This window comes from Copadichromis virginalis, linkage group LG12 (genome assembly GCF_057382275.1).
Source record: "Copadichromis virginalis isolate Kocher_CV1m ecotype Utaka linkage group LG12, C_Virginalis_male_GT1.1, whole genome shotgun sequence".
Taxonomy (NCBI): domain Eukaryota; kingdom Metazoa; phylum Chordata; class Actinopteri; order Cichliformes; family Cichlidae; genus Copadichromis; species Copadichromis virginalis.
This window is the reverse complement of record NC_140629.1, coordinates 24,911,153-24,938,734: the sequence shown is the minus strand read 5'-3', so window position 1 is coordinate 24,938,734 and position 27,582 is coordinate 24,911,153. Positions and strand designations below refer to the sequence as shown.

General features: G+C 38.9%; 1 protein-coding gene across 1 annotated transcript; it reads right to left on the bottom strand.

Annotated features, from left to right (window-relative positions):
* Positions 1–7,116: 7,116 nt before the first annotated feature.
* On the bottom strand, positions 7,117–25,599 carry rasef (RAS and EF-hand domain containing). Its single transcript, XM_085475622.1, has 17 exons — positions 25,235–25,599; positions 18,648–18,794; positions 17,275–17,365; positions 15,920–16,015; positions 14,957–15,034; positions 14,738–14,853; positions 12,568–12,636; positions 12,381–12,447; positions 11,929–12,017; positions 10,634–10,934; positions 9,516–9,638; positions 8,977–9,127; positions 8,670–8,751; positions 8,437–8,551; positions 7,938–8,045; positions 7,698–7,774; positions 7,117–7,464 (listed from the first exon to the last, which is right to left on the bottom strand). Exons 1-17 carry the CDS (start codon positions 25,537–25,539, stop codon positions 7,362–7,364), a joined length of 2,118 nt encoding a protein of 705 aa, XP_085331748.1. The 5' UTR covers positions 25,540–25,599; the 3' UTR covers positions 7,117–7,361.
* Between the last annotated feature and the right edge of the window lie 1,983 nt (positions 25,600–27,582).

The following is a 27,582-nucleotide window of genomic DNA, read 5'->3' as shown; positions in this document are numbered from 1 at the left end:
GTTAGGTTAACACGTAGCTTTAAATTTATCCGAATCTTACAAGATAGTTTATTTTACTCCAGACTGGGTTAAAAATGTAGGGAATTTAAGCCACACAGTGTAAATGTTTAGGCAATGCTTTCTACTAGCTGTCTTTTTAACTCAGTTTCATGCATTAAATTATGTCTCCCGCATGTAAATGACTCCAAACTTTTTTTTTTTAATTTTTAGGCTGACTTCCCATGAAAAGTTCTCACATTGCAAGATTTAACCACCGGGACAATCACACTGATACCTTATACACAAACACACCATGCCACCCACAACCTTTGACCTTTAACTGTGCCACGACCCCATTATGATGATGTACAGCAAGCTCATCATCTCCATGGTAACATGAAGGAGTTGCACAGAGCAGCGCCACAGGGGAGTGTGCACATGTGTGTGTGCACATGTGTGTGTCTTTTAGAACATTCGTGTGCGTGTGGTGGAGCCCAATACACTTATTGATGGCAGGCGGCGTGCACAGACTGACACACACACTGACACACACACTGACACACTAGGGTTCTCCATCTGTCTATGTAAATCAATCCTGACCTTTGCTGAACTCTGGCTGTGCAGTTTGACAGTTAATCACTTGATAAGTGTGCTGTGGTGTGTGTGTGTGCATATCTGTTTTATTATGTGTGTGTCTTTCTGTGTTTGTGTGAGCCTTTTCATTTTATTTGTTTGCACTAAGAAAAATCTAGAAAGTTGTATACATTTTTATACTTTAACTCTTGAATGTGATTTGGAAATAGTGTAATCCTATACCTGTGTTTGCCTTTAGAAAAATTATAAAACAATGATTGCAGTCCAACACTTGTATGACAAAACCTACTAGAGAAAAATCATGCACCACTGCTTTCACTCAGAGCACTTTCTGACTACAAGCTCATTCATTCATTCACGCATCCAAACACGAGCTGTGTCCTTTGCCTAAGACGTTTAAATAAACATTCACACACTTACACTCCAGTGAATGCATTGGGGGCAACTTGGGGTTCACTGTCTTGCCCAGGGATACTTCGACATGCAGACTGGAGGAGCCAGGGATCGAACCCCTGACCTTCTGATTGGTAGACAGCCTGCAGGCAAAACAGAAGTTTTAAAATCTTGGGGGGAAAGCTCAGAGAGAAAGAGAGAGAGTTCTCTGTGCACTTTTATTTATTTATTTATTTGCCAAGTAGCAAAAAGTTTTAATTTATCATCTTAGAAACGTGCTCAGTTTTATCATTTCTAGACTTGTCATACATGATGTTTTTGGGCTTTGACAACTTGCTCTGTGCACAGCAGCTGGGGGTAGCGATCCATAAGCCCTAACAAACTACAGTGTTTTATTCCTCTGGCTGCCTGCAGGACTGATTTTAATATTCAAATACTTTTTTTAATCACTGGAATCAAACAAAACCAGTCTGTATATCAGTATTTTTTTTTACCCGCACCCTTTGCCTCTGCACTCTCTGCAGAAATCAGCCTGTAGCCACTGCAGCTCCAGTCTGCATTGGCTACAGGATCTTAATGCACACATTTTAAAGTCTGGCTTTAATAACCCCATAATGCCAAATGTATCATATGTGATGTGGGATGGGTTTTTGTAGGTTTTTGAGACCTCTACATCAAAAGTGTGATTTTTTTTTTCTGAAAAATAAATTGCACAATACATTTTTAAGCAATAAATTGCACAAAAATACAGAATATAGCAAAAATAATCCAAACTGAAACTCATATTTATTTATATTTATTTGGTTTATTGTTTTATTTGTCAGAAGTGTCAATAAAATTTTTATGGCCTTTTTTTTCATGGTTTTACAGGGTTACGTTGGCTGTTAAATTTACTAGTAAATTAGTACTTTGGTTAGATCTCAGATCTTTGGGTTTTCCTTTGCCATTTGAACTTTTAGCAGTTTTATTGTTGTAAATTTGATCTTGCCTTTTCAGTCAGTGCAGCTTTAATGCTCATTTGGGCTGCATCAATCCACAAGAGGTGATACGTACATAAAGCTGTGTTCAGCTGACTAAACCATATGGCAGCTGGACTAAAGTAAGATAACACTGCTGTGAGAGCAGCATGTCGATATTGGTTTCTCTTGTGTGTGACGAGGTTGGTCAATATGCCCATATAGTTAAATGAGATCTCTGTATTGTTGTGCAGGTCATTATGTCAGTGGGTGCCTGCTTTGTGTTGAGCACACATAGAGACGTCAGTGGACTATCAGGGGACACTGGTGATGGAAGTAAAATGAACACGATCTGTGTTTTACTCTTTGGCTCACGGACACCGTGTGGAATCTGAGTTTTAGCAGTTTTTAAAATTGCAGGATCGCCACCTCAGACAGAAGTACAGATCTGTTCTGGTCCCTGAGGAGGATTCGGTTTATAACAGAGGGCGTCTGTGGACGTTGACTGCAATGACAACTCATTGACAAGACATCAACAAAAAAGCTGTTCAGACACTGAAGAATACGGTCTGGCATCCCCACCGTTCGCCGGTCATGTAATGTGACTCTATCAGCAAAGACATTTTAAAATGCTGTCTGCAGCTGAGCAATGCACCAGCTTTAATCCTGCCACATTGCAGCCAAGTTGTCATACACACTGATATACAGTCACACACAAACATTCTCAGATTAACCTAATCAAGTTAATCTGATTAACACACATTATAAAATCTACTAATCCCTGCTCGTCCTTCTACAGAGCTGAACGCTCACCAAGAGAAGCACAAGTTCATCATCTCCTCAGTTATTAGACCAGATCCACATTATCCACAAACAAAACTGTTTCCCTTCCCTTCATTTACTACTTTATATAAAATCGTAGCGGTTGAGCATTCAGCATACAGATGAGTGGCCTGTCACTTAGGATAAGTGTTTGCTGGATTTATTGGACCCTTACAGCAGTTACTATTTATATAAATACATATCACATTTATGCATAAGTGAGTTAAAGCGTTCTTTTAGAAAACTGGACGGCAGCACTGATTCCAAGTCTTAGACATATTGACTTCAGTAGTCACCAACATAGCCCAGGTGTGGTTTTACAGTTACAGTTTTACAATTTCCTTCTTGGCAAACAGCATAAAAAATACCAAAAAAGCTGCACAGTTTTGAAATAATTCACAAATTAAGAGCTTAATTTGCAAAAAAGAACAATTAAAAAAAATCTTTCACCCAAATAATAGGCTATATAAATTCTTGTAATTCTACAGTGTATTACAACATATTACACAATGCAATGAGCTAAGCTTGTATCATAGTAGGCTGCTGCCCTCTTGCCTGCAGATCTGGTACAGCACAGTGTTGTTGACTGGCAGCCTGCACTTACAGAGAAAAACATGCAGTTATCATTGTGCAGAGAGAAAGATATGACTAAAAAAATAAATGCAATAAAAATAGTTAATGATTTTCCACATATGTGCCTTTATTTTAACGCTAACACAGTATCTTCACACACAAATACACACAAACGTGCTGGCTGCACTAGACTGTGTAAGCACTTGTGCGTATCTGACATGGGTGTGGATTTGTACGGACTGTCTGCCTTCCCAGATGTCATAAGAGTGACCACTGGTTCCATTGCATGACCTTTGACCTTTCCAGATGGTGACAGTCCCTGCCTCGATCAGAGGACGCTCAAGGAACATTTTCTGTGTGTTGAGTGTGTGTGAGAGAGTGTGTAGTGTTCCTGAACTAGCAAAAATGCGTCCCATTGATTAAAAATCTGTTTAATCTTGAATTATTTATCTTTTGAAACTTTTTAAGGAGACGCTGAAGTTTTCCCGTTTTATCGTTCTTCCTTAGTGAACCATCAACTTGAAATCATCAGTGATTTTTGCCGTGGTTCAGTCTGCTGTTGTCACTTTTCTAAACCTGCTGATGGAGAGGAGAAAAGGAGAACCTGCTCTGTCTCCTTTATGGTAATATATTCATTACTGTCATTAACCTTTCGGCTACACGTTCTCCTTTATCTAATTATCCCCCTGCTACCAGTGAACACTCACACACACTCGCACACACACTCGCGCACTGCTCTCAGCTGCTTCTCCCCACACACCACGTCCCCACCTCAGCCACCCCACATGTTGTTTGACAAATGAATGGTCTCGCCTCATCAAGCACATGACAATGTACACAGATGGGAGGTGGAGACAGGGACCCGTGCCAGCTCTAAACACGCACACAGAGCGAAATCCTCGACATATGTTGCAGTTATTCAAACAGCCATGCTCACAGACACTTCCAGACGCTCGGGGAGTATGGCTAAACAGGAGGGTCATTTTTTTTTTGAGCAGCAATCAAGGAGAAAATATCTGATTTATTGATTTGTCTCCTCCTTTGTGCTGTTAATGGGGCTGCAGATTGCACGAGTATCAGCGAGGAAGAGACAGACAGATGGACAGTCAAATCAAATATCACCAGGCTCTTTTGTCTGATATTGTTCTGATACTTTTAGTGTAGCAGTAATACCTTAAATTTGATTTGATCATTTTTTTGTTACCTATTTGTAACTTGTTGTATTTCTCTTCAGAGTTTGTAGAGTTTCATGTCTGGTTTATCTGTTATTGTTGGTTTCTGTTGGGAGTTTTTCCTTCTCACTGTCGCCAAATGCACGCTCAAAGGGTTTCCCTTGATCATTGTAGGGTCTTAAGGTAAAGTATAAAGTGCCACGGACTCTTATGTTAAAATATGCAACTTTACAGTATTAAAAAACCCATTTAAGCCAGGTCTCTATGGAGAGTTTCCCCGTTCACAGTTCAGTGACTGAGTGGAGTTATTTTATCCTGGATATCCTGGATCCTTTTAAACTGGATAACTCAGTTATAGTTCGAACGGTGTGGCCATGTGAATGACAGACCTGCACAGCTGAAACTTTTAGGTCTCCTCCTCTCATGAAACTGGACCTCTTCACTGTGTGTCTGTTGTTGTAATCTTTTTAATTGATTATCTACTTAATACCATGTCTTGGACTGAGTTCAGTATTCAAACTACTACTACTAGAGCTGAAAATTTCTAAAGCTCATTTTAATGCTTTTCTTTTTTCCAAGGCATGATATGCAACAGGCGATAACAATGAAACTGTTCTTCACATGTGTAACATTTACTTTTTTACATATTTTTGTACCAGTGAAATAACTGAAGAAGAAAAACTGCCTCTCCAGCTCCAACCAGTGATTTTATTTCCGAGCTTACAGACACCGATACAGTTATTCAGCAGTTAGATAATATAACTGTTTTTTTCTCTAATATTAATAAAAGAGATCCATAAAATGAGTTGGAACAAATCACCAGGATTACAACTTTATACAGTTAAAGCCATACTCTGTTCTCTGCCCCCTGTATTTCATGTTTACCTACTCATTGTGTAATAAATTAGTTATTTAAAGTTTTACCTAAACTATCGGGTCATTTCCTAAGATAATAAATTCTACAACACAAAATTATCCTCAATGAAAAGACGAAAAAGTAACACTGCTGTGGCATCATAATAATAAACATGGTAGGTTGCGATATTGCACCAGGGTTTGTCGTGATGAACAGAGAACGAGCCTTTGTCACTTTAGGCTCTCCCGTGATTCTTGGTGTCTACGTGATGGCGGTAAATTCTGATATGACCATAAACATAAATAACATCAAACATTTCAAGCTGTACATAGAGGAAAAATAACCGAGCGCAAATGTAATTACATGATTGTTGCAGTGGTGAGCAAAGCTACAGTGCAATGAAAAAGTATTAACCCATTTAGTTTTAGATGTCTTAGTTTTTTGGCATATTTGTCACATTTAAATGTTTCAGATCATCAAATAAATTTTAATAGTAAATGAAGATAACCAGATTAAATACAAAATGAGGTTTTTAAATGTTTTTATCTTTTCTTAAAGGTAAAAAGCTATCAAAATCTACTTGGTCCAGTGTGGAAAAGTAATTGGCTCCCGTTGTTAAATCATAGTAAACAGTTTCTGTGATTAACCACAGAAGCTGTCTGACAAAGTGGAGAAGGCTAAAATATTTCAAAACCCAACACATCGTGCTATGATCAAAAGAAATGGCTGAGAGACAAAGTCATTGATATGGATCAGTCTGGAAAGGCTTATGAAGTCATTTCTAAGGCTTTGGGCCTCCAGTGAACCACAGTGAGAGCCATTATACATGAATGGAGGAAACTTGGAACAGTGATGATCCTTCCCAGGAGTGGCCAGCCTGCAAAAATTACTCCGAAAGCACATCGATGACTCATCCAGGAGGTCACAAAAGAACCCAGAGCAAGAACTGCAGGCCTCACTTGTCTCAGTTAAGGTCAGTGTTCATATGCAACAAAGAGAAAGAAACTGAGCAAAACTGACATCGATGGCAGAGTACACAAAAGCGTGTCTCAAATTAACCAAAAGTTTAACAACTTGGAGAGTTTGAGTCCTGTCACATCTGCATACAACTAACACAGCTTGCCCTGAAGCTCAAGCATATTTGGGTGATGCAGCAGGACAATGACCCAAATACACCAGCCAGTCCACTACTGAATGATTAAAAACAAATCAAAGTCTGGACTTAAATCAGATTGAGACCTTAAACAAGCCATTCATGCTCAAAAACCTTCCAATGTGGCTGAATTAAAGCCAATCTGCAAACAAGAGTGAATTAAAATTCCTCCACAGGGATGTGAAAGACTCACTGTCCATTTCTGCTGCTGAGGTGCTGAGGGTGACTAACATTGACTAGATTTAAGAAGAATTACTTTATCAGGTGGATTTAAACAGCTTTACCCCCCTTAATAAATGAAATCATCATATAAGAACTGAAGTGTGACAAATATGCCAAAAAAAAAAAAAAACCAAAACAAAAAAAAATCAGGAACTGTTTTGCAACACTGTATATCAGGATCTGTACTTTCTTGTCATGAACATAAACCAAACTAGCTTTCTATTTTCTGCCATGTGCAAATATTTAACAACATAAATATCACAACCATACTCACTCACCTGGCCTCAGATTTAAACCTCACATTAAAAGTCTACTTTACTCTCACAGCTACCTTTCGCTTCTCCTGTGTCACCTGCTTTAACGTGCAATTAGTCAAACAGTGTAAATGACACCAAACAGAAAAAGGCAAATTTGTTATAACATAATGAAAAAAAACGTTGACATGGCGAGAGGTTTAAGCCAAGATCCAGCGGTTAAAAGATTTAGCAAATAAATGTTTGTAATGTCCCGTCTCTCCACTTCTTTACTTCACCCTCTTAATCCAGCTGCGGTTATTCACATTGATCATTTGTTCCTGCTCTGCTTTTCATGTCTTTTTGCATGTGCACAGTCCACATTAAGTCCAGTGTGGACGAGTTTGATCAGGTGCAGCAGGAGAATTTTGGCTGATTTCTGGGAGCGTCTAAAATCGGCAGCGACTGACGACTGCTTTTTTCTTCATAGTTGGCGAACTTTGTTACCTGTCTGTGGAGTGGAAAAAAAAACACAGGTAAGACGGGTAAACAGGTGAAAGATGGGAATGTGGAAGAAAAAAGAAAAAGAAAGTTTTACTTTTAAATGCCAGAAAGCGTTTCACTTGTAAAACAAAAGATCAAGCAGTATTTATGGTTATCATACAATGACGTATCCCTTGGTGGACGTTTAAACTTGTTGTTCTTAATGTGTTACTGATCAACACTATGGTATGTGAATCTCACCTGGCCAGGTGCAGCACGGCCTCCAGGATGTTGGAGCCATCTTTGGCGCTAGTTTCACAGAACAGAGTGTGGTATGTCTGTTGGTCAGAGACAGAAAACATTTAATGTTTTAATATTTTTATTAACTGCCATTCATTCCTCGAATTACAGGTTACAGTTTAAATAATTTCTCTCCAAGTTGGATGTGTAACAGGTAACTGTAAATGTAAATGTTTGGTAAAAATTTTTATTTTTAATTACCATGGCAAGTTTCTCCCCGTAGCTGGCAGGAACGCAGCCAATTCCATCTTGTCTAAGATCAGACTTATTACCCACAAGCATGATGGGAATGTCCTCGTGGGACACATCCTGCCAAGAAAAACAATGAACAATAATAATAATCATATTGAAATCTCTTGTGACAGGTTACGGAAGGTGTGCTGAACTTGTTTTACACTGAGCACAAACTTCTGAACACCACTGGCCGAATATACAACACACACACACACACACACAGAACACCAGATCATATTGAATGCATGCTTATCCAACACTTACATATTGGCTGCATGTAAATGAAGAAAAACAAGCAGAATCATCAGTGTGACCTTTAAATATCTTTTGATAACACAAATGCTGCCAGCGTCACAGTGGACACACTTAACCATATGACTATATTATACATGTTTCTGATGCCTGGACATCTCACTTCAAAGTGTGTCAGGTGGTAACCGTATAGCTGTGGACGGTATTGCTTTACCTCAATCATATCCACCCACTCTCTAATATTGAGGAAGCTCTTCTCGCAGGTGACGTCGTACAGCAACAAAACACCGTCTGCCCGGCGGAAGTAAGACTTCGCAATACTGCGAAACCTGAAAATAGCACAGGAGATGGCTCAAACTAGACAGTTACAAACCTCATGTACTCCACTAATGAAGTGCTATTTATTGTCAAGAAATAGCAACACGTACTATCCACACCAACACATACCTCTCCTGCCCCGCCGTATCCCAGAGCTGAAGCAGCACGGGCTCTCCGTCCACGATTAGTGTTTTCATCTGGAAATCCACTCCTGAAAACACAAAGAAGAGCCAGTCAAGAAGGAAGCAAGTGAAAGTGTTTAATAGCTGATCAGAATAACTACATTATACTATTTTAATGATCTTACTTCACAGTCTACAAAAATTAAGCATTAACCAGTCAGCTGAAACTTCCTCCAAGCTTTTATTTACAAGGCTTCTTGTAGAGAAGAGGACATGACATTAAAATGCTTGCTTTTAGTTTGTGTCCAGCTCACCCAGAGTTGCACTAGAGTTCATTTTGAATTCATTCTTGCAGAGGCGAAGCAGGAAGCTGGATTTCCCCACAGCAGCGTCCCCAGCTAACACGATCCTGTAAGCCTTCTCGGACGTCATGTAGCCCAGGTCAGTGCTGTCCTTGTCCTTCTTCTGTAGCGGTGACAGGAAGGTAGTGCTCTCCAGGAAACTTTTCTGCACATTTGCTTCAAGTTGAATTCACTTTATCATCAGCAATGATCATTTTGCAGTTTCCTCAACTCTTACTAGCGACGATTTACACATAATAAGTCCACAGCCATAGCTACTACAGAGCGAAATGTACCTTCTCATACATTTTTTTTTCTACAGTGTCAAAATGTTAGGAAGAGACGAAGGGTCACAAAGTCTGGTAAGGTCTCTAAATAATTACAAATTTTTTTCCAGAAATCTGACTGTAACTTAAATTTCAACAATAACCCCAATAATCCTGTTTTTCTGACCTTTCTTACAAAATAAAAGAACCCTCTTTTATGACTCCTCTCATAATTTTCTCTCTCACCTGAACATTGATGGCACTGAGGGCCTTTCTCGTTGTTGGAGCTGGTGGTTCAGATGGCTTCCAGTCCAAAACTGAGCTGCTGTCTGATCCGAATGCTGATTCCCCATCCTGTGTCTCTGCTGGCTGTGATATAGACACAAAGTAGCAGATAGTTAAGCATTCAAGGCAAGAATACGCTTTTCCCCCCTGGAGTTAGCTATTTTCACTCTCTATGTGTTTAAATACCAGTTTGTATTTAATCATTAATTATTATCGTCTATGTAGGTTCTCAGTCATCCAGGTCATGGTGGTCTCAAGAGCTTGAAAAAGAGGGAATTAAAATGGTGTATGCATAGGTATCATAGGTAACAGCCCTATGGAACAACTTGGTCATCCCTTTTCAAACAGGTTAGTCAGAGAAACTTATTCAAGCGTGACGGTGCAAAAACGGGTCCATCCCAAGATCAAAACTCCCAAACACAAGCTAAACATCAAAGTGCAGGAGTACTTGGAGATCTATGCAGCAGAAACCCAACAGCCACTCCACAAATGCATGACACAACATTGAAGAGGCACCTCAACAGGAACAGACTCAGGTGTAGATCTACACTAAAAGGTAAAAGGAAGCTCTTTGGAGGGAAGACAGATGTTTTAAAGGAGGAGCAAAAGAGGCCATCGCCATGAACACTATGTGTGCAACAAAGGTTGGCAACGGTTTCCAGGCACTTCAACGCCCATTCAAGTCTTTCCACTGTTGTTGTAGGTGACCTCAATAGGTCACATGATAGGGTCGGGCGAGGCCTCACAGTGGCTTCACCCTTAACCCCCGGTGATGGTAATGCCTTTTTTCACAGCATGGCTCATGTGATGACGCACGCGATCAATAGCAGACCAAGAACCACCTCCAAAGGGGAACACCCCCACTAAGGGTTAAATACCTGGGACTCTCCATCTTTTGCTTTTATACCTGAAGAAACCTCTTAGATTGGAGGTGAAACGTCTCCACAGACTTGAATAAGCCCACTTCCTTTCTTCTTCAAGTTATTACATCTGTTGTGTCTGTTAGTTATTATGTTATTAAGTCTCAGACTTGGTAAAACAAATATGTAGCTATAAGCTAGACATGATTATGGTCTTACCTCAGTGTCAGAGAGTTCTCCGATTACACTGTCGTTGTTATCGTCGTCCTCCTTTTTTTTCTCCGGACTGTGATTCTCGTCCTCTTCTTCTTGACCTTTGACCTCATGCTCTGAGTCATAGCCTCCATGTGAGCCTCTGAGCGTCGACAGGCCACTGTCCACGTAGATCTCAGGTAGGCTGTCCTCCTCACACTCGCTGCTGTGCCTGCGCCTCAGGCCAGGGTCACACATGGCCAGGGCAAGGGTGTCACCGCTGGGCCGGCGGCTGAACAGAGGGTACTCGTCCATGCGCTGGGAGTACCTGAGGACGAGAAAGGCAATAAAAAAACCCACAAAATCTCCTCCTGTGTGTGCTTCAGGTAATAGATCATTTCACACATAAAGTAGTTTTGTTGGTTTTCCTGTAGGATTTTTGATGGAATACCTGCGAAGCTAGATGTGAGGTTTTTTTTTTATGTCCTGGACTTATTTTGGGTTAATACGCTCTTTTGTAATAACATTTACACAGTCTACGTTGTTTTTAATGAATAGTAATAAAGTAAAGTACTAAAAACATATGATAGATCAATTTTTAAGTTATATATAAAACCTGTAAACAATATTTTAAAATGTTATGTGCATGTGTAGTTTTTGTATAAAGTACATGATCTTGTGTGCAATATATGTTGTTTTCATATTGCTTCTGCCTAAATGCCTGTAAAAGTGCCAAAAGGCAGAACCACAAGCTAAAACTGTAATAATTACATACCTGAATCGTTTTTTAATTAACTTTTCAGAGAGGCAAAACTAATCCTCACATACATTGTATTCACTGGTCAAAAGAAAATACTTTTGTTGTCTCGTTTTAAGATGCAAAAAGTTCTTATTAGTGCAAAACTGGGCTTGAATTTGCTGCTTTATGGTACAAAAACAAAACCTTTATGCCGGATAACTGCAGAATCTCATGGTTCAGCTTCTCACAGCGGCTTAAATAAATAACTTGCAGCAAAATCTACTAGACAAATAAAAATGTCACATGTTCTGGGAAAAGAAACCTTGTCAGTTCCAAAAACATCTGAATGCACCGATAACTTCTGTCGGAGCCAAGTAATCTCTACAGTAACTTCAACATTTATTTGAAAAATAAAAATAAAACAGTTTAAATATATATATATTGTTTTTTAGGAAAACAAAATAATTCCATTTTTGGTGTAAGACCAGCTCTAGTGTGCCAGTGCAGAGAATATACAGATGATTAATGTACATTTAATGCACAGATGCTCTTCTTTGTCATCTGTGTTGTTTGTAGACCGTACCTGTCTAATAATGCATATGGTGATGTGTAGCAGATGCTTTTACTTCTGCTTCTTTCCTTAAATTCTCCTGGTGATCCTCCGTTAGACTGCTACACACAAGAAACAAAAATAAACTATAAAATGTATTGTTATAATCTTAGATGTGAATGATGTTATGTTGTAAGGCAGTGCATAGTTTTTAATGACCCCTTAGAGCCTAAATGATGAAATAATTCCCAGAAATTTTTTTTTTCAAATTACTGATAAGTTAAATTAATGAAATAACATTTTGCACATATGAGCTTTTAGGATAAATTTATTTAAAGACTAATTACTTTTTAAAAATAGGCTGCAGTCCAATCAAATGAGTGGATCAAATCAAACTAAGATACGAAAATGTGCTAACTGAAGACATTTAAAATGTCTTTATTTATTTTGTGAATGAAGTAACTTTGTTAAGTGTTAAGATTTACCCTCGTTATCCTCTCCAGAGCTGCTCTCAGGCCATCATTGCTGTCATGGAGCTTCCTGTTGGCTGTCCTGCACACACACACACACACACACACACACACACACACAGAAAAGACATTTTAAATGTAGGCAACCTTGTAAAATCTGTTTCAGCAGGTGTGTGTGTGTGTGTGTTATTATCTGGCTTACTGTAGAATCTCAATCTGATTCTCCAGGATGTCTCGTTCATCAGAGAAGTGTTTCATGAGCTCCTCGTCTCTGAAGGAAAACAGAGACAGACAGAGACACAGTTAGTGAATCTAAAGAAAAGCTTTACACCAGAAAGCCTTCTTCCTTCTTTTAAGGTGAATGCGTAAACCACTACATTGTGGAGCCAAATGTTACTAAATCTGAACACAAGCATATATTTATCTATCAATTAAAAAAAAAACATATCTAAAGTGTTACATATTTTTGTATGTTCATCGCTGTTTAGGGCCTCAGTTTCTACACAAAGCTTAAACAACACAAACTCCTTAAATGTACGGATTACTTTTATTAGAGAGAGAACACCGACTCATAGTGTGTTAAAACATTTATATTTCTTCTTATTCAATCATCTTCCGAAAGAGAGAGACCCCCTGCACAGCCCAAACGCCAGTTGCAGGATCTCGAACATTAGAATCATAAACTGTGCCTCATATAGGTGTTATTTTGGTACTTTACACGTCACACAGTTTCAAACATTGGTTATAAAGTTCCTCTTTTCTGTGTCTTATCTATTAATATGCCTGTGCACTAAAACTTCCTGTTTTTCAGTCTGGCTGAGCACTTAGTTTATGAGTCAAAAGTGGCCTTGCTTTACAAACCTTCATGATTAAAGTACATAAAACAATATAATGAGAAAATAAGGATACTATGGATATTAATTACATGACACTTTCAAATGATAAGTTCTACAAAGTCTTAATTTTGACTAATTCTTATATTGTTAAACCAGAAGGGGAAGCAACCAAAGTAAACTAAAGATGCAATACTTTAAAATAAATTTAGGATCTTCAGTCAAACAGCAGCTGCTGCAAAATATAACCAACATGGGTTATATGCCGTATCTCTAGTGGCCACTGGAGGCTGCTTCAGAAGTGAGGTGATTCCAATAGTAAACAAAAATTGCATACAGCCTGATACAGAAAACTGGCTTTAGCACTATGGTTTTCTTTTATTTACAATCTGCTGTCTGAAGGTAGGTAATGTAAAATATAAACATCTGGAAGAGGGATCCCTCCTCTGTTCTGCTTTTTCTTTTTCCCCTGCTAAATGGTTTATTGGGAAGTTTTTTCTTATTGTGATATGTAAAAACATAGTAGGTAAAAACATCAATCTTGAATCTATTATATATCCATCCATCCATCCATCCATCCATCTTCATCCGCTTTGTCCGGGGCCGGGTCGCGGGGGCAGCAGCCTAAGCAAAGAGGCCCAGACCTCCCTCTCCCCAGCCACCTCCTCCAGCTTATCCGGGGGAATACCAAGGCGTTCCCAGGCCAGCCGAGAGATATAATCTCTCCAGCGCAATTCTATTATATATTTTCAATAAAATCATCATAGTTTCCCCATTAAATAATGGCTGATATTTTTATACAGTCTTCTCCTTTTTTACACGTCTGTCACAGTTGTGCAAAGTTACTGAAAGACACGCGAGACTCCTCAGAGATGGAGGAACAAAAGTGTCAACCCAATGAGTCAGAAGCAGGCGGGGTTTTCTCCTCCCTTTGTCTCTGTTGCGTCTGTTACTAGGTAACGCTCCCAAAGATGTTATTGTACGTGTGAAGGCACTCCAGGATATCCTGTTTCAGCTGTGACAACACAATAAAATTCTCAGGAGCCAACATGCAGACAGACAACCAGGAGAGGTTGTGCCTCTGTCGTCTGTCTCTGTTACTCGGCTCAGGGGTGGGGTCGTGTGATAAGGTATTCTGGACTCTTCTAGAGTCAGTACATTTAGCTGGTATGAAGTGTATTCAGTGGTTTTACAAGTGTAAATATTTATTTTTCTCAAGTTCTCATTAATCTTTAAACAAGGAAAGAAAAAGGTGGAAATACAAACCTGTTCTGCAACTTCTTTTCATCAATAATGGAGGTTTAGACTTTCATGGTGTGCAGTGAAACTGTATGTGTTTAGAGAGAGCTAAATGATGTGAAGTACAAATCTTTTTTTTCTTTTTTTTGTTTCTTTTTTAATCATCGATGTAAAAAAGTAAAAAGAATAAATAACATGTGGCTAATTAGATGTGGTGCTCAACTTTAACTCCACGGACCACACGTCAAAATCTGTACTGAGGGTTTAAATTATTTAACGAAAGCAGCCAAACCGATTTACCGCTCGGAGTTGATGCTTTGATCGGTTAGCTCGGTCTTCAGCGAGTCCATCTCACTCTGCAGGCAGGCGACTTTGGTCTGAGACCTCAGCAGCTCCTGCTTTAACCGCTGGTTCTCCTGCAGACGCACAGACAAGCAGCAAAACAGAAGATTACAGCTGTGTGTTGTAAGCAGGAAGCATAATGACTGTATAAATGAGTTCAAATACATTCACTCTCACCAGTGTTAGCTCATTGATCTTCTTCTTCAAGGCCGGGCTCTCGTCTTTCACTGTGATGTTCTTGTACTTCTCCTCTATCTGGTAAAGTTGAAATGTATAGGATAAAGATTATTCGACCTACTCACTCTTGTGGGCTACTTTTACTTGTACATGCATCCAGAAATGTCGATTCTAATTGGTTCAAAAAAATAAAAAATAAACAGCTCTTACAAATCAGTTTCAGAGGAGTGGGGAAAAAAAGTTTCATAAAACGGCTAAATTTGTACTATTTAAACATTTTAACCTGATGACTTTCGGGATGCTTTTTTCCGTGCATGTTCTCAGACCTGATGCAAATGCTTGGACACATACACAGATGTCTTCATTAAGACCAACCCAACACAATAACTTGCTTCTCTGCATGCTTGATCTGCTCTTCAAGATTGTATGAAATCACTTCCCTTGTAAACAGCTGACTTGAAATCTTCAGTAAGAAGGACCTCAGTCAGATTGAGAAGCAATAGTAGATTTTTCTTATCCAAATATTTACTGTGAAGTTTCAGTTAAAGAGGTCCAGCTGAGATTTAATGGACTCTGTGAAGCTGCTTCCTGCTTTCAAAGATGTTAAGTTCTGAAATGGACCCAGAAAATTATTCTTCATCCTCAATAAACACGAGATATATAAAATCAAAGGTTTATTTACTCAATTAATTAATCATTAAGAAAAATGTGGTATAAATTGAATGGTATACCAATCAATTTTAAACCCGATTCCATTAAAGTTAACATTTTACATTGTACTAATATATTTACTAATAATGTACTAATATAATTAAAATGAGTTAAAGTCAGCATTTTGGATCTAAATTTGTTTCGAGCGTAAAATCCTTATCGTGTCAGTATCATATAAATATGTTTAAAACCACCACTACAGCAATTGTGTTGTAAAAAACCAGAACTCAGTCAGACAAGTTAAAAATGTACCATCTGCATCCTCTGGATCTTACACTGCAGCTCACACACTTCAGTTTCATAACTTCTTCGTAATTCACTCAGCGAAGCCTCTGCTCGCTTCTTCTCCTGCAAAAGCACAAATACAAACCCCCCCAAACAGAAAATATATCAATCAGTTGCATCAGAAAGGCAGTTTACTGTATGATTTGTGTGTTTGTGTATGTGTGTGATTGGCTTTTGCTTCTTACTCTGCATAAAGCCATTTTAAAGTGGATTTTAAACCCCTTGATGAAGGGTCTGAGGAATCAAAAACTTTTTTTTAATGTACAATTTCCAAAATAAATTCCTCCGTTACAGGTGCCAGGATATGACAGTGTGAATATCATGGTGTGAGAGGATACAGGTGACCGCCCTCTAATTTTGTGTGCTTTTCTTAGACAAAACAAACAGTAGAGCCCGAGTTAGCTGAGTCAATGGAGAACACTTACATAACTTTAGGCACAGTGATAAAACAGAGTTTATATTCACAGCTTTTAAAGAAACGTCAGGACCACAGATAAAATCAACATGTTTAAATAAATTCAATGGTTTGTTTCCTGATATAAAAAGTGATGCTTTATGTTTCTGCCAGTCTTTGTCAGCTTTTCTTCCTTTTATTGCATTTTATTTCATGTTATGGAAAGCTAAATGCTGTTATCAAAGCTTATCATTTTCCACAAAACACCGATTATGTGTTCTGCTGGATTTTGGGAAATATCTGCCGCTTTCATGAGGCTCCAAATCTGGGGGCTTTTAATTCATAGACGATATATTAAGACATAAACAGACCTAAATTTAGGCATTAAAAAGCTGCTGTAATAACAAATTTGCCTACTCTAGCTGTGGATGTGGATACGTTTGACAAACAGACAGAATTCATAGAGATTTAACTTCATCAGTCAATAAAAAGCAGGTTAAACAATTCAAAGTTCAGGTCAGCCACATGCTGATGTAGCTGACCTGGCTCTTTATAGATTATCATCTTCATCCACACACCACCATCCTTATCACCACCAACACATACAGCCTTATCATTTTAGAATAGAGGATAAAACATGCCCCAGCACCTCGAGTTATCTGCTGTTTTATATCCACAGAGTTGTGAGAGCAGCAGGCGTGTCTGAATTGGGATCAGTAAGCTGCTACACGGCTGCGTATGTTTGTTTGACATGAGGGAAGAGCTGAACAAACGCGCCCTGCTTATCACTTTGCCTACACAAACTCCAGGGAAAGAAACGCATCATAGCAACTAGCCGAAAAAAAGCAAACAGTGTAAAAACACAAAGTCACGGGTCTGCAGTGGAGGGTCTCATATGTGTGTCGTGTGGGCTAGGTATTGGTCCCACCTGCTCACGTGTTTTTCTCTCGGTAGCTTGAATGCGTTGGTCCATTTCTTCCTCCATTTCACTGAGCTGCATTGATGCTTGGTCCTGCGCTCTGTAACACAGTAATAAGATCACCTCACTAGACTCCAGATATTTCTATCCATGTGATCCAGGCAGCTGACGCTAACTTAACTTTCTGATTTGTGACAGTATTTATTGTTCGCCTGACATTTGGATTGACACAAAACATTTGTAATTTCTTAGAAAACAAGCTTGACTATCAGTGTCAAACAGTCATGCTACTTTTGTCCAATCATACATAAGAACATTTTTGAAGCCAGATACTGATGTTAGACGAGAGGGCCTGACTCACACTCTTCTTTCCTGTTATCCCTACTCCCCCAAACTTCACTGCTGGCACACAACTCGGGTTCTCCTGGCACTGGCCAGACTCAAACTTGTCCATCAGACTGCCAGACAGGGAAACGTGAGCTTGACTTTTACTTCCACTGCTCCTATAAGCATTGGCATGCTTTGCACCGATCCATCCAATACCTGACATTGTGCTTGCATTTAGCTCTTGACCTTGGAAACCAATGACACGAAGCTCCCTGAGAACAGTGTTTGTGCTGATGTTAAATGCCAAAGGAGGTTTATAACGCGGTAATTACTGAGTCAGCTGCGCATTAGAGACTTATGTCCCTCACAACTCAGTAATCCCGCTCATAATATTAAATGTTTTGCTAATTTAGGAACAAGTTGCTGTAGTTCTTTTATTCTTCCACTTTGCGATAACAGCCACTGTGACAACGTGGATGAGCAGTTGGAATACTCTCCACTTGTCTCAGAAGTATTGACTTTTTCCACATTAAGCACATTATTCTCTACCTATGTTTATTTGCTATGATTTGCTATTGTCAAAGTAATATTGCTGCACCTACTACCCTGGGTTTGTTTGTGTAAGCTTTATGTTGCCATCAAAATCAAACATTCAGCACATTAAAGCAAAGACTCTGTCACAGGTTGCTTTGTATTTTTTAGGCTGCAGAATTAACTCCTTTGTGCATACTTACATCGACTGTTCTCAGCCTTCGTGTACGTCAGGTGTAGGGAAAGGCCCAACCAGAGTTTCCTGATTTTTAAAGTACTGATGATGTCATGTCTGACATCAACAGGTCAAACTAAGAGGTTCAGTCTACATTGATGCACTGGTAGTTATATGTTTTACTTATGATCTGGTTGCTCAAGTCTCTCTCCTGTGGTTCATACTCGTCCTGTCTACATCTTTGCCACATGCTCATTAGGGTGGCTGTAGTTCAGTATGTAGAGCAGGTCATCTGCTAATCGTTCACAGGTAATGACTGATCATATATGTGTGTGTGCATGATGCTCACCGTTTGATGGCAAGTGCCAAGTTCTCCATCTCTGAGTTCTGCTGTTTGATCTCTTTGGTGAAGTTGAGGATGACTTTCTCAAATTGAGGAATCAGTCTGGGCTCAGTCAGACTGATGTTCTGATACAGTGTTGCTGCTTGCTCACGCCTGGAGAAAAATCAGGAGATAAATTAGCTCGCTGCAAACAAATTTTTGCTAGCAGAAATTGAGGGTTACATTAAAGAATTTTGGTTTGTACGGTTTGATTCATTAATATTTTTGTAGTTTTGTTTATTAAAAAAAATAAAATCAAGATGCGATTGAAGTGAAGCCTTCCTGCTTTAATTCAATGGTTTTGCAAAAGGATGGCAGTAACTGTTTAGACAATATAAACATTTTTATACACAGTGTCCCATTTTCAGAGCTTCAAAAGCAATTGACCACTGTGCATGATGACAGAATTATTTTGATGATTAAGAAAAAAAACTTTACAACATCTAACCAAGTTAAGAATAAACTCTTGAAGAGGAAGACATATCATTGTCAAAGTCTACAATCAAGAGACATCTTCATGGGTTTACAACAAAATGCAAACCACTGGTTAGATTCAAGAAGATGAAGGCCAAATTAGCCTTAGCCAGAAAACACAATAAAATACAGTGATGGAAACATGTTTTGGACAGATGAAACTAAGGTTAATTTGTATCGAAATGATGGGAAGAGAAAGGTTTGTATGGCTGTGACTGGAACTGGGTCACAAGTGTTTATTGATGATGTGACTCCTGATAGAAGTAGCAGGATGAGTTGTGAAGTATACAGGGCTGTACTCTCTGCTAATACTGATCAGGCACAGTGTAAATTCACAGTGCAAATGGATAATGACCCAAAGCAGACTGCAAAAGCAACCCGAGAGTTTCTCAAGCTAAAGAAATGACATAATCTTCAATGGCCAAGTCACTCACCTGATCACAACCTAGTAGAGCCGCTTTCAGTCATGAAATAAGACAATAAAGGCAGAGAGACCCAGAAACAAGCAGCAGCTGAAGGTGTCTGCAGTAAAAACCCGGCGGAGCATCTCAAGGGACGAAACACAGCATTTGGTGATGTCCATGAGCTTTAGACCTCAGTCACTGACTTCAATGGATTTTCATCTGGGCTTGGTTGTAGTATAAAAAATGTCTATAATTCCTAAACAGTTCGTAAAAGTTTTTTTTAAATCCCCTTAACCCTGTAAGACCCAACTAATCAAAAAATAGCCAGAAAATTCTGATTTTTTAGAACTTATAACAAACTTATAACAAAATCCACAAACATTTTTTTGCTATATCATGTTGTGTATGATATATTTTTATGATATATGAATTATATATTGTTTGTATGGCATTTCATACATTGGGTGTGTTTGGCAACTTTATGTTAACAACAGTGTTAATTTTAGACAAAAAAAAGGAGTTTTGTCCATAACATTTTGAAATTATGGCAAGTGCTGATGATGTTGATGAGAACGAGGTCTCAGAAACTCATGCGTCAAATATGATACAAAGGTCATTATAGGGTTATATTTAAAGCTGAAAATGCACTTCACTCACGTCTTGAATGTCTATTTAAAACCCGCTGTAGGGTACACACAGATAAAATAACAAACAATTCTGTCTTTGTTTGGACTCAGCTGAATATGCTCTAAAAACAGACATTATCCAACAAATTCACAAGAGGTTTAATTATTTATTGAATATTTTTTGAGTATTTGTTTTATATTCTTAATAACAATGGCGGTGTGGACACACAAAAAATGTACCTTTTTATTATTAATTAGATAAATGGCAGATAACAGATTATTTCTTGTAGGTAACACTGGATTACAATAACAGGGTTAAAAGTCTTTAACTGTGGGAAAATGTTTCAAATGATAAAAATCCTGATGTTTTCCTCGCAATTGTGCATTTGGAGTTCTGATTTTCATTTGATCTGCTAACAAGACTGATGTTACGATATGAAAAATGGAGTGTAACAAATGAGTCAGGGTGTAGTACAGCTTTAATTACACTAATATTAAACAAAATAAACACTAAATAAACAATATTGAGAATGCCTTAAGTCAACACTCCTTTGACAGGTAGACAAACTGTTCTACTTTATTCTGAGTGGCTGAAGAAAGTATTTCATCAGCTTGGTAGAAAGTTTGCTATAAAGTTTGTTCTATCTACCCCTCCACCCTAACAGCAATTAACATAATTGAGATATTTAGCAAATCTACATTTTTGTTGAGCCTTTGAAGATTATTTAGCAAGTAGAAAACAAAACGATTTGTGTGTCAGTTTAAGTAATATCTGATGTTGGAATAACTCTTCTAATTTTAAAGACTGATTTTTAATGAATGCTTCTTTTCATGTATGTCACTTTGCTTCCCAGTGACACAACCTGTCGTTTATTTACCCTGAAAACAAAATAGCTTTCCTGGTGTGTGTTAAACCCGAACTCAGAAACGCAAAAGCCGAAAGAATGAAATCAAATGAAGAGACCCAAATTAAACCCTGTAAAATTTTGTATTTATATATGAAATTTGTGTTCAAACACAATTTTTGTAAACAGTTGATCATGTCAACAAATGCAGAGTAGAGACATTTGACCCCCCTAGAAGAAAATTCTTGAAAACCGAGCAGTGAAAGCCTTTTATAGGTCAAACCATCTTTCCAGGCTCGGTCTCCATCAGCTGAGAGACTGAACAAAGTTCATAACTCATTAGATCAGTCTCAAGCATAAAGAAGGAAGAAATTGATTTTTTGCTCTTGACTTGTCTTCTTGTTCTCACACAAAATATCTTTTCAACTCCTGAAAACAGACATCTGTCTGAAGTGAAGCGTGTACTGGGTTTTCCAAACTATCCTCCCTCAGCTGACTGATGTAACAGTGACTATAAATGCTTGAAGATGAAAGAGTGCATTTATCCGACGGCACCACCGTGACAATCAATGTCCTGATGCCGCAACACAACAGCATGAGCAAAAGTCCCATGTAAGGCCAGTGGCCACATGCACGTGGATAGGTCTACAGTGTGTGTAAAGCGAGTAAGCATTATCGAGCCCAGTCATTGGATGTGATCATTTTCAGAGAACTGTTTTTATCACTTAACCCTTTAAGACCTACCATAGAACCAAGTTCGCCAGAGCTTATATTATATTTTTACATGCTGTGGAGCCATTTTTGGGAGCATTTCAAGTTGCTATACATCAATACAACCATTATAGCCCAAACTTTAATAATATGTCTGCATTAGGTGCATAGTAATTACATAAATTGCAAAAAAGTGCAATAAACTACAAAAAAATTGAAAATCGTTTTTGTTTTTTTAACATATATTTCTAGTTAGAGAAATTTAAGAGGCTTATCCCTCAAAACTGTAAATACAATAAAGTTACACAAACTAGTTTCTCACCACAGGAAATTTATTTTGAGTGTCTTCATAGTTTTATTTTTGAAATACACCAATTTTTATATACTGCAGGAAAAACGAAAATAAATATTATAGTGCAAATTTGCAAAATAACAGCATATGCATCAAAATAAACTATTTCCAGCAGTGCAATATGAGTCTTAAGCATCCCAGAAACGATACAGAAAGTCATAAAGTCAAACATAACTTTTTAAAACACATAACAAGTAAAACACAAGCTCATAAGGCCCCATTCGTAAAAAACTACATTTCCGCAAAATGACGTCACTTCCGGTTTCGGGCAGGTCATGCGGTCATGTGACAGTTCGCGCTGATGGACGTAGGAAGTGTTACAAACAGCTGATGGATCGGCGAAGCGTGTTTCTGGAATATCATGTTTTTGTTGCTGCAAGTGATTTTTATGCAGTTTTTGCAAAGCTTTATGTGGAAGGAAACTGTGACCTAGGACAAGCTGATGGCATAAGATGTAAGTACAACTCCTCCAGTTTCATATGCAAAAAAAATTATTGCGCTAGCTTACTTGGTTGCAGAGCTACCGGGATTTAAAAATAGTTACGCAAAACAGAGCGTGCCCGCTCCGATCGGCTGTAAAGGGTTAAGACTGATTTATGAATAATTCAAGCATAAAAAATGCACCTAACTCACAGGATGAGCCACATACACATAACAAACCACTTAGGAAATAATCAGTTTTAAACTGTATTTTAGGCACTTTGTTACTAGCAGCTTGTTACAAAAACACATCATTTATTCTCATTTCCTTAGCTGAATCTACAAAAATGCAAAACATAAAGAGAAACGGAGAGAAAAAGCTGAACTGGACTGAATCAGTTGCACCATGTCTTATGAATCCAAATTTTAAATGTTTGGTTTCAATCATAGTCAGTGTGCACGATGGAGATCAGGAGAGAAGTACAACAGTCAGAGTCTACAGTCATCTGTAAAACACAGAGAAGGCTCCGTCATGGTTTGGGGGAGTGGCTTCATGTTTCAGCATGACAATGCTCCCAAACACACTTCCAGAGCAGTAAAAGCATATTCAGATAGAAAAAACACAGTGGAACACAGTCAGTGATGGACCGGCCTCCTCAGAGCCCGAATCTCAATATTATTCAAGCAGTGTGGGATCATCTAGACAGATAATCGAACAAAAGGCAGCCAACATCCAAAGAAGAGCTTCATATGTCCTTCAAGAAGCCTGGAACTATTGCTGAACATTAGAGAATGAGACGGTGTTAAAGAATAAAGGAAATATCAACTCATAAGAATGCTACCAACTCTGTTTTTCCCTTATATACTATATTTCCATGTATGTTTCCAATCATTTTCCATTTTCCTAACAAAATATAAAGAAAAGAGAAATGACTTTGCAGAGTGCTGTAGGGGAGACCAGGGATAGTTGTAACGTGGGTCAGTTGTAACACTTCCAATTTCTCCAATCAGGGCTAAGTTTCAAATGATGTGATTCATCCTGTGCATGCCCAATTCAGTTCTGCTATCACATGTGAAAAATCAGCACATTTTGTCAAACACAGACAATTTAACACGAAAAAAAGTAATTTGTATGCCAAAAAGTACGTTTTTCTACTTTATTTCAATTTCTAATAACATTATCTGCTTTGCAGTTAAACTCATCAAACTTAAATTGTGTTATTTGTATGTCTATGGGGATATATTCTGCGTAGGTCTTTAGTGCTAATGTTTTAGCCGTTGGCTGTAATGTTAGCTAGTTCGTGGCTATAGGAGTCTGGGTCAGTTGTAACAGCAACAGTCTGGGTTAGTTGTAACAATAATGCAGATGTTAAAACTTACCACACTATTACTTTAACTTATATTAAACAAGTTGGGGCAACGACATCAGCAGAGAGAGGTTCACTGGTCGCCTTTGTATATGCGGTTAATGCCATTGGCAACACAATTCCTCCACTGTTTGAGTTCCCACACATACATTATGCAGACCACTGTGTCAGAGATGGACCAGTAGGAAGTACTGGTAGTGGAAATAAATCAGGATGGGTGCAAGAAACAGATTTCCTCATCTTTCTGAAGCACTTTGCAAACCACACAAAGGTAAGCCATGATAAAAAGTAATGGAATTGTGATGCTGGTGCACAACTACATTTTTTCAGCTTCATTGTTATGTTCAAAAGTTGGTGCAAGAGTTGTAGGTTATAATGCCCACTGAGCCAATGAGGCCAAACTCAAGGAAGACCAACCAAAATTAATGAAATATTCAGTTGCAGAAAATTCCATAATTTGTCTTTTTTGGGGGGTTGGGATATGTTCAAAAGCTAGATTTCTGCATTCTGTCACACACACACATAGCTACATAAATGGCTTTAAGTGCATTCGTGTGTTGAATAAAAAAGATTACATGTTAATGTTTTGTCAGTACCCTTATTTCATTGTGTTACATTTCACCCCAGGATATGTTACAACTAACCCAGGCTACCGCAGGCCCACCACCCGCAGGAGGCGCCATAGGGGTCTGGTGCATTGTGTGCCGGGTGGCGACCAGGAGCGGAGGCCCTGGCGGACTGACCCCCGGCTGCCAAGACAAACTATAACTGAAGATAAATTAAACAATCATAACAGAGCATTTTAACTTTGAATTTTTGTTAGGAATTACTTTGATTTATGGATTAATGGCACAATTGTTAAACATGGTTTGGAGTTTGCTCCCTTTGTCTGCTTTTATGTTAGAGCATGAGTGATTTGCACAGCTTGCGCCTTCCCATACACCTGTGTGTGTGAGGGGGGTCACCATTAATGCCTGTCTTTAGCTTACATGCATTCTGGAAAAAACAAAAAAATAAAAACGTGAACATCCAGAGATTTTCACACAGGCGCACTCTCATTTTCATATTATTAATAATGATTTTAGTCATGGATGGAAATGGATTCGTCGTTTTGTAGCAGCAAACTTTGAAATGTGCTCTGGATCTTTCCCAGAGTTCACCTTTTTAAATTAGATGTGTGCTTTACTTCAGAGGTGCTATTTTCCCTGTGAAGATTAATTGTCACTATCACATTTACGCACACTGCGCTCACTGTTGAACGCACTCATATCTCCTGAACATTTCCATATTTTAAACACATCCGCCCGTCTGTACCCATCGCCCTTACCGGCCAGAGAACAGCTGTGCACTCTCACCTGGGGATGAACTTGGCCTGCTCGTTCAGTCTGCTCTCAAAGTCTTCCCAAGCAGCAGACGGGTCGCCTCCTTCTGACTCCATGTCCGCCTCGTAGCGGTCGTGAAATCCGCTGATGAACTCTTGCAGGGTGACAGTGCCGTCCTTGTCGACGTCCAGCTGGTCAAATATTCGGTCAGCCTCGGCTGCTGACACCTGTAGCTCTGCGCAGATTGTGAGAAACTCGTTTCGTTCGATCTGCCCGGAGTTGTCCACATCGTAGGTGTGAAAGAGGGACCGCAGCCGGTCCTGTTCCTCTGCGCTCATTCCCTTGATAGGGGGCTGTGGCTGGCTGGGGTAAAAAAAAAGAAAAAAAGAAGGCGTTTCGGTAAATTACAATTACCACCGAGACGACGAAACCTTGAAACCTTACAGGAACGCCAGCGTTTTACTTTCCGGACACCAGGAAAAAACAAAAGTAGTCCAAACTCCAAACTTCCAGAGTTAATCCGCTCCTATCCAAACATTACCACAGCTGGTGTGCCCTTACAAAAGTTTTGATCAAAGAAATCCATTTTAAACAATCCAAACTATCATTAAAATAAAAGCATTTGCTCCCGCGTAGCCTTCACGCGAGATGTTACAGATTGTTGTAGCCAATGGCCAGCTGGACGGAAAAAGCTGCTGCGTCTCACTGCCTCAGGTAACGCGCCTGCCATCGCTACCTGCCAGTGTGATCACTCCCCTCTCTCTTCCTAACAATAGACCTCTGGGCTTCAGGCCAAATGAAAGTGGCTCTGTGGCGAAAGCCTATTATCGTTCTAGCTGAATAAACTGAAGTTTCTGTAACTGAGGGAAGAACAGACTGACACACACGTAGTCTAGATTTCCATTTTTTCCAGGCCCAAATTATTATTTGACTATTAATCACATTAAATAGAGGCGAATATTAAAAAAAAAAACCATGTATACATAAATATTAATTTATTTATCTGTTTCAACACAATAATATTAACTGTTTGATAGTAGACTTTACGTTTATATCATACTGAGGACCTTTCAAATTCAAATCAGTTTTATTTATATGGTTTCAAATCACTAAAACAGTTGCCTCAAGGCACTTTATATTGTGAGATAAGGACCCTACAAAAACATGGAGAAAACAGAGAAAACCTCAACATCAAGTGTTTGCTCATGATCACCTATGAGCAAACACTTGATGGCAGTGGCAAGGAAAAACTCCTGTTTAATAGGAGGAGACCTCCTGCAGAACCAGGCTCAGGGAGGGGCGGCTATCTGCCTGGGTGAGGGGAGGAAGACAGGACAAAAAACATTCTGTGGAAGAGAGGCAGTGATTTGTAACGACTAAACATGTAGAGAGTGAAAAAAGTGAGTGAGCAAGAAACACTCAGTGCATCATGGGAAGCCCCCAACAGCCTAAGCCTACTGCAATATAACTAAAGGGGGATGCAGGGTCACCTGATCTAACCATAACTATGTGCTTTATCAAATAGGAATGTTTTAAGCCGAATCTTAAAAGCAGAGAGGGTGTCTGTCTCCCGAATCCAAACTGGGAGCTGGTTCCACAGAAGAGGGGCCTGGAAGCTCAACACCCTGCCTCCCTGCTTCTACTTTGAAATATCCAAGGATCCACAGGTAAACCAGCAGTCTGAGAGCGAAGTGCTCTACCTGTTTGATATGGTACTATGAGGTCTTTAAGATGAGATGGCTCCTAATATTTTAAGATTTTGCATGAGATGGGAAGGATTTTAAATTAAATTCTGGATTTAACATGGAATTAATGAACATACACCAACATGGAAGAAATATGTTCTCTCTAGTCTTTGTAAGTATTCTCATTGCTGCAATTTCCCATTTCCACTGCAGTTTATATGGGAAAATACACAAAAATGAACAAAAACATACTAAAATACTCTAATGTTACACTAACAGGTATCATAATGAGCCTGACGTCCTTGTCTTATAAAGTAATCATTTACAACAGGTTAAAGAAACCTCACATGTAGCTTTCAGATTGCTAAAAAGTAATTGCACCTTCTACCTTGTGATTGAAATGCTGTTTCTACATCAAAATTACTTTATTTGTTCATCATCTTCATCACTTTTTGGCACACTGGCACATTTGCCTGATTTTCCTGCTCTGCCATGGTAACACAGCCCAACCTACTCTTGTTATCTAAGGATGGTTTCCTTGTGTGAAAAACATTAGGATCCATTGACAAAAAAGCTAAAATTTGCGTGCAGTACGTGGAATACAATGAAGTCACCAAGCACATTGTTCAGTTTTTACTGCCTATGGCAGGTTAAGCAGCAATCCTCCAGCTGGATGCCCACTGACCTGATTTTACA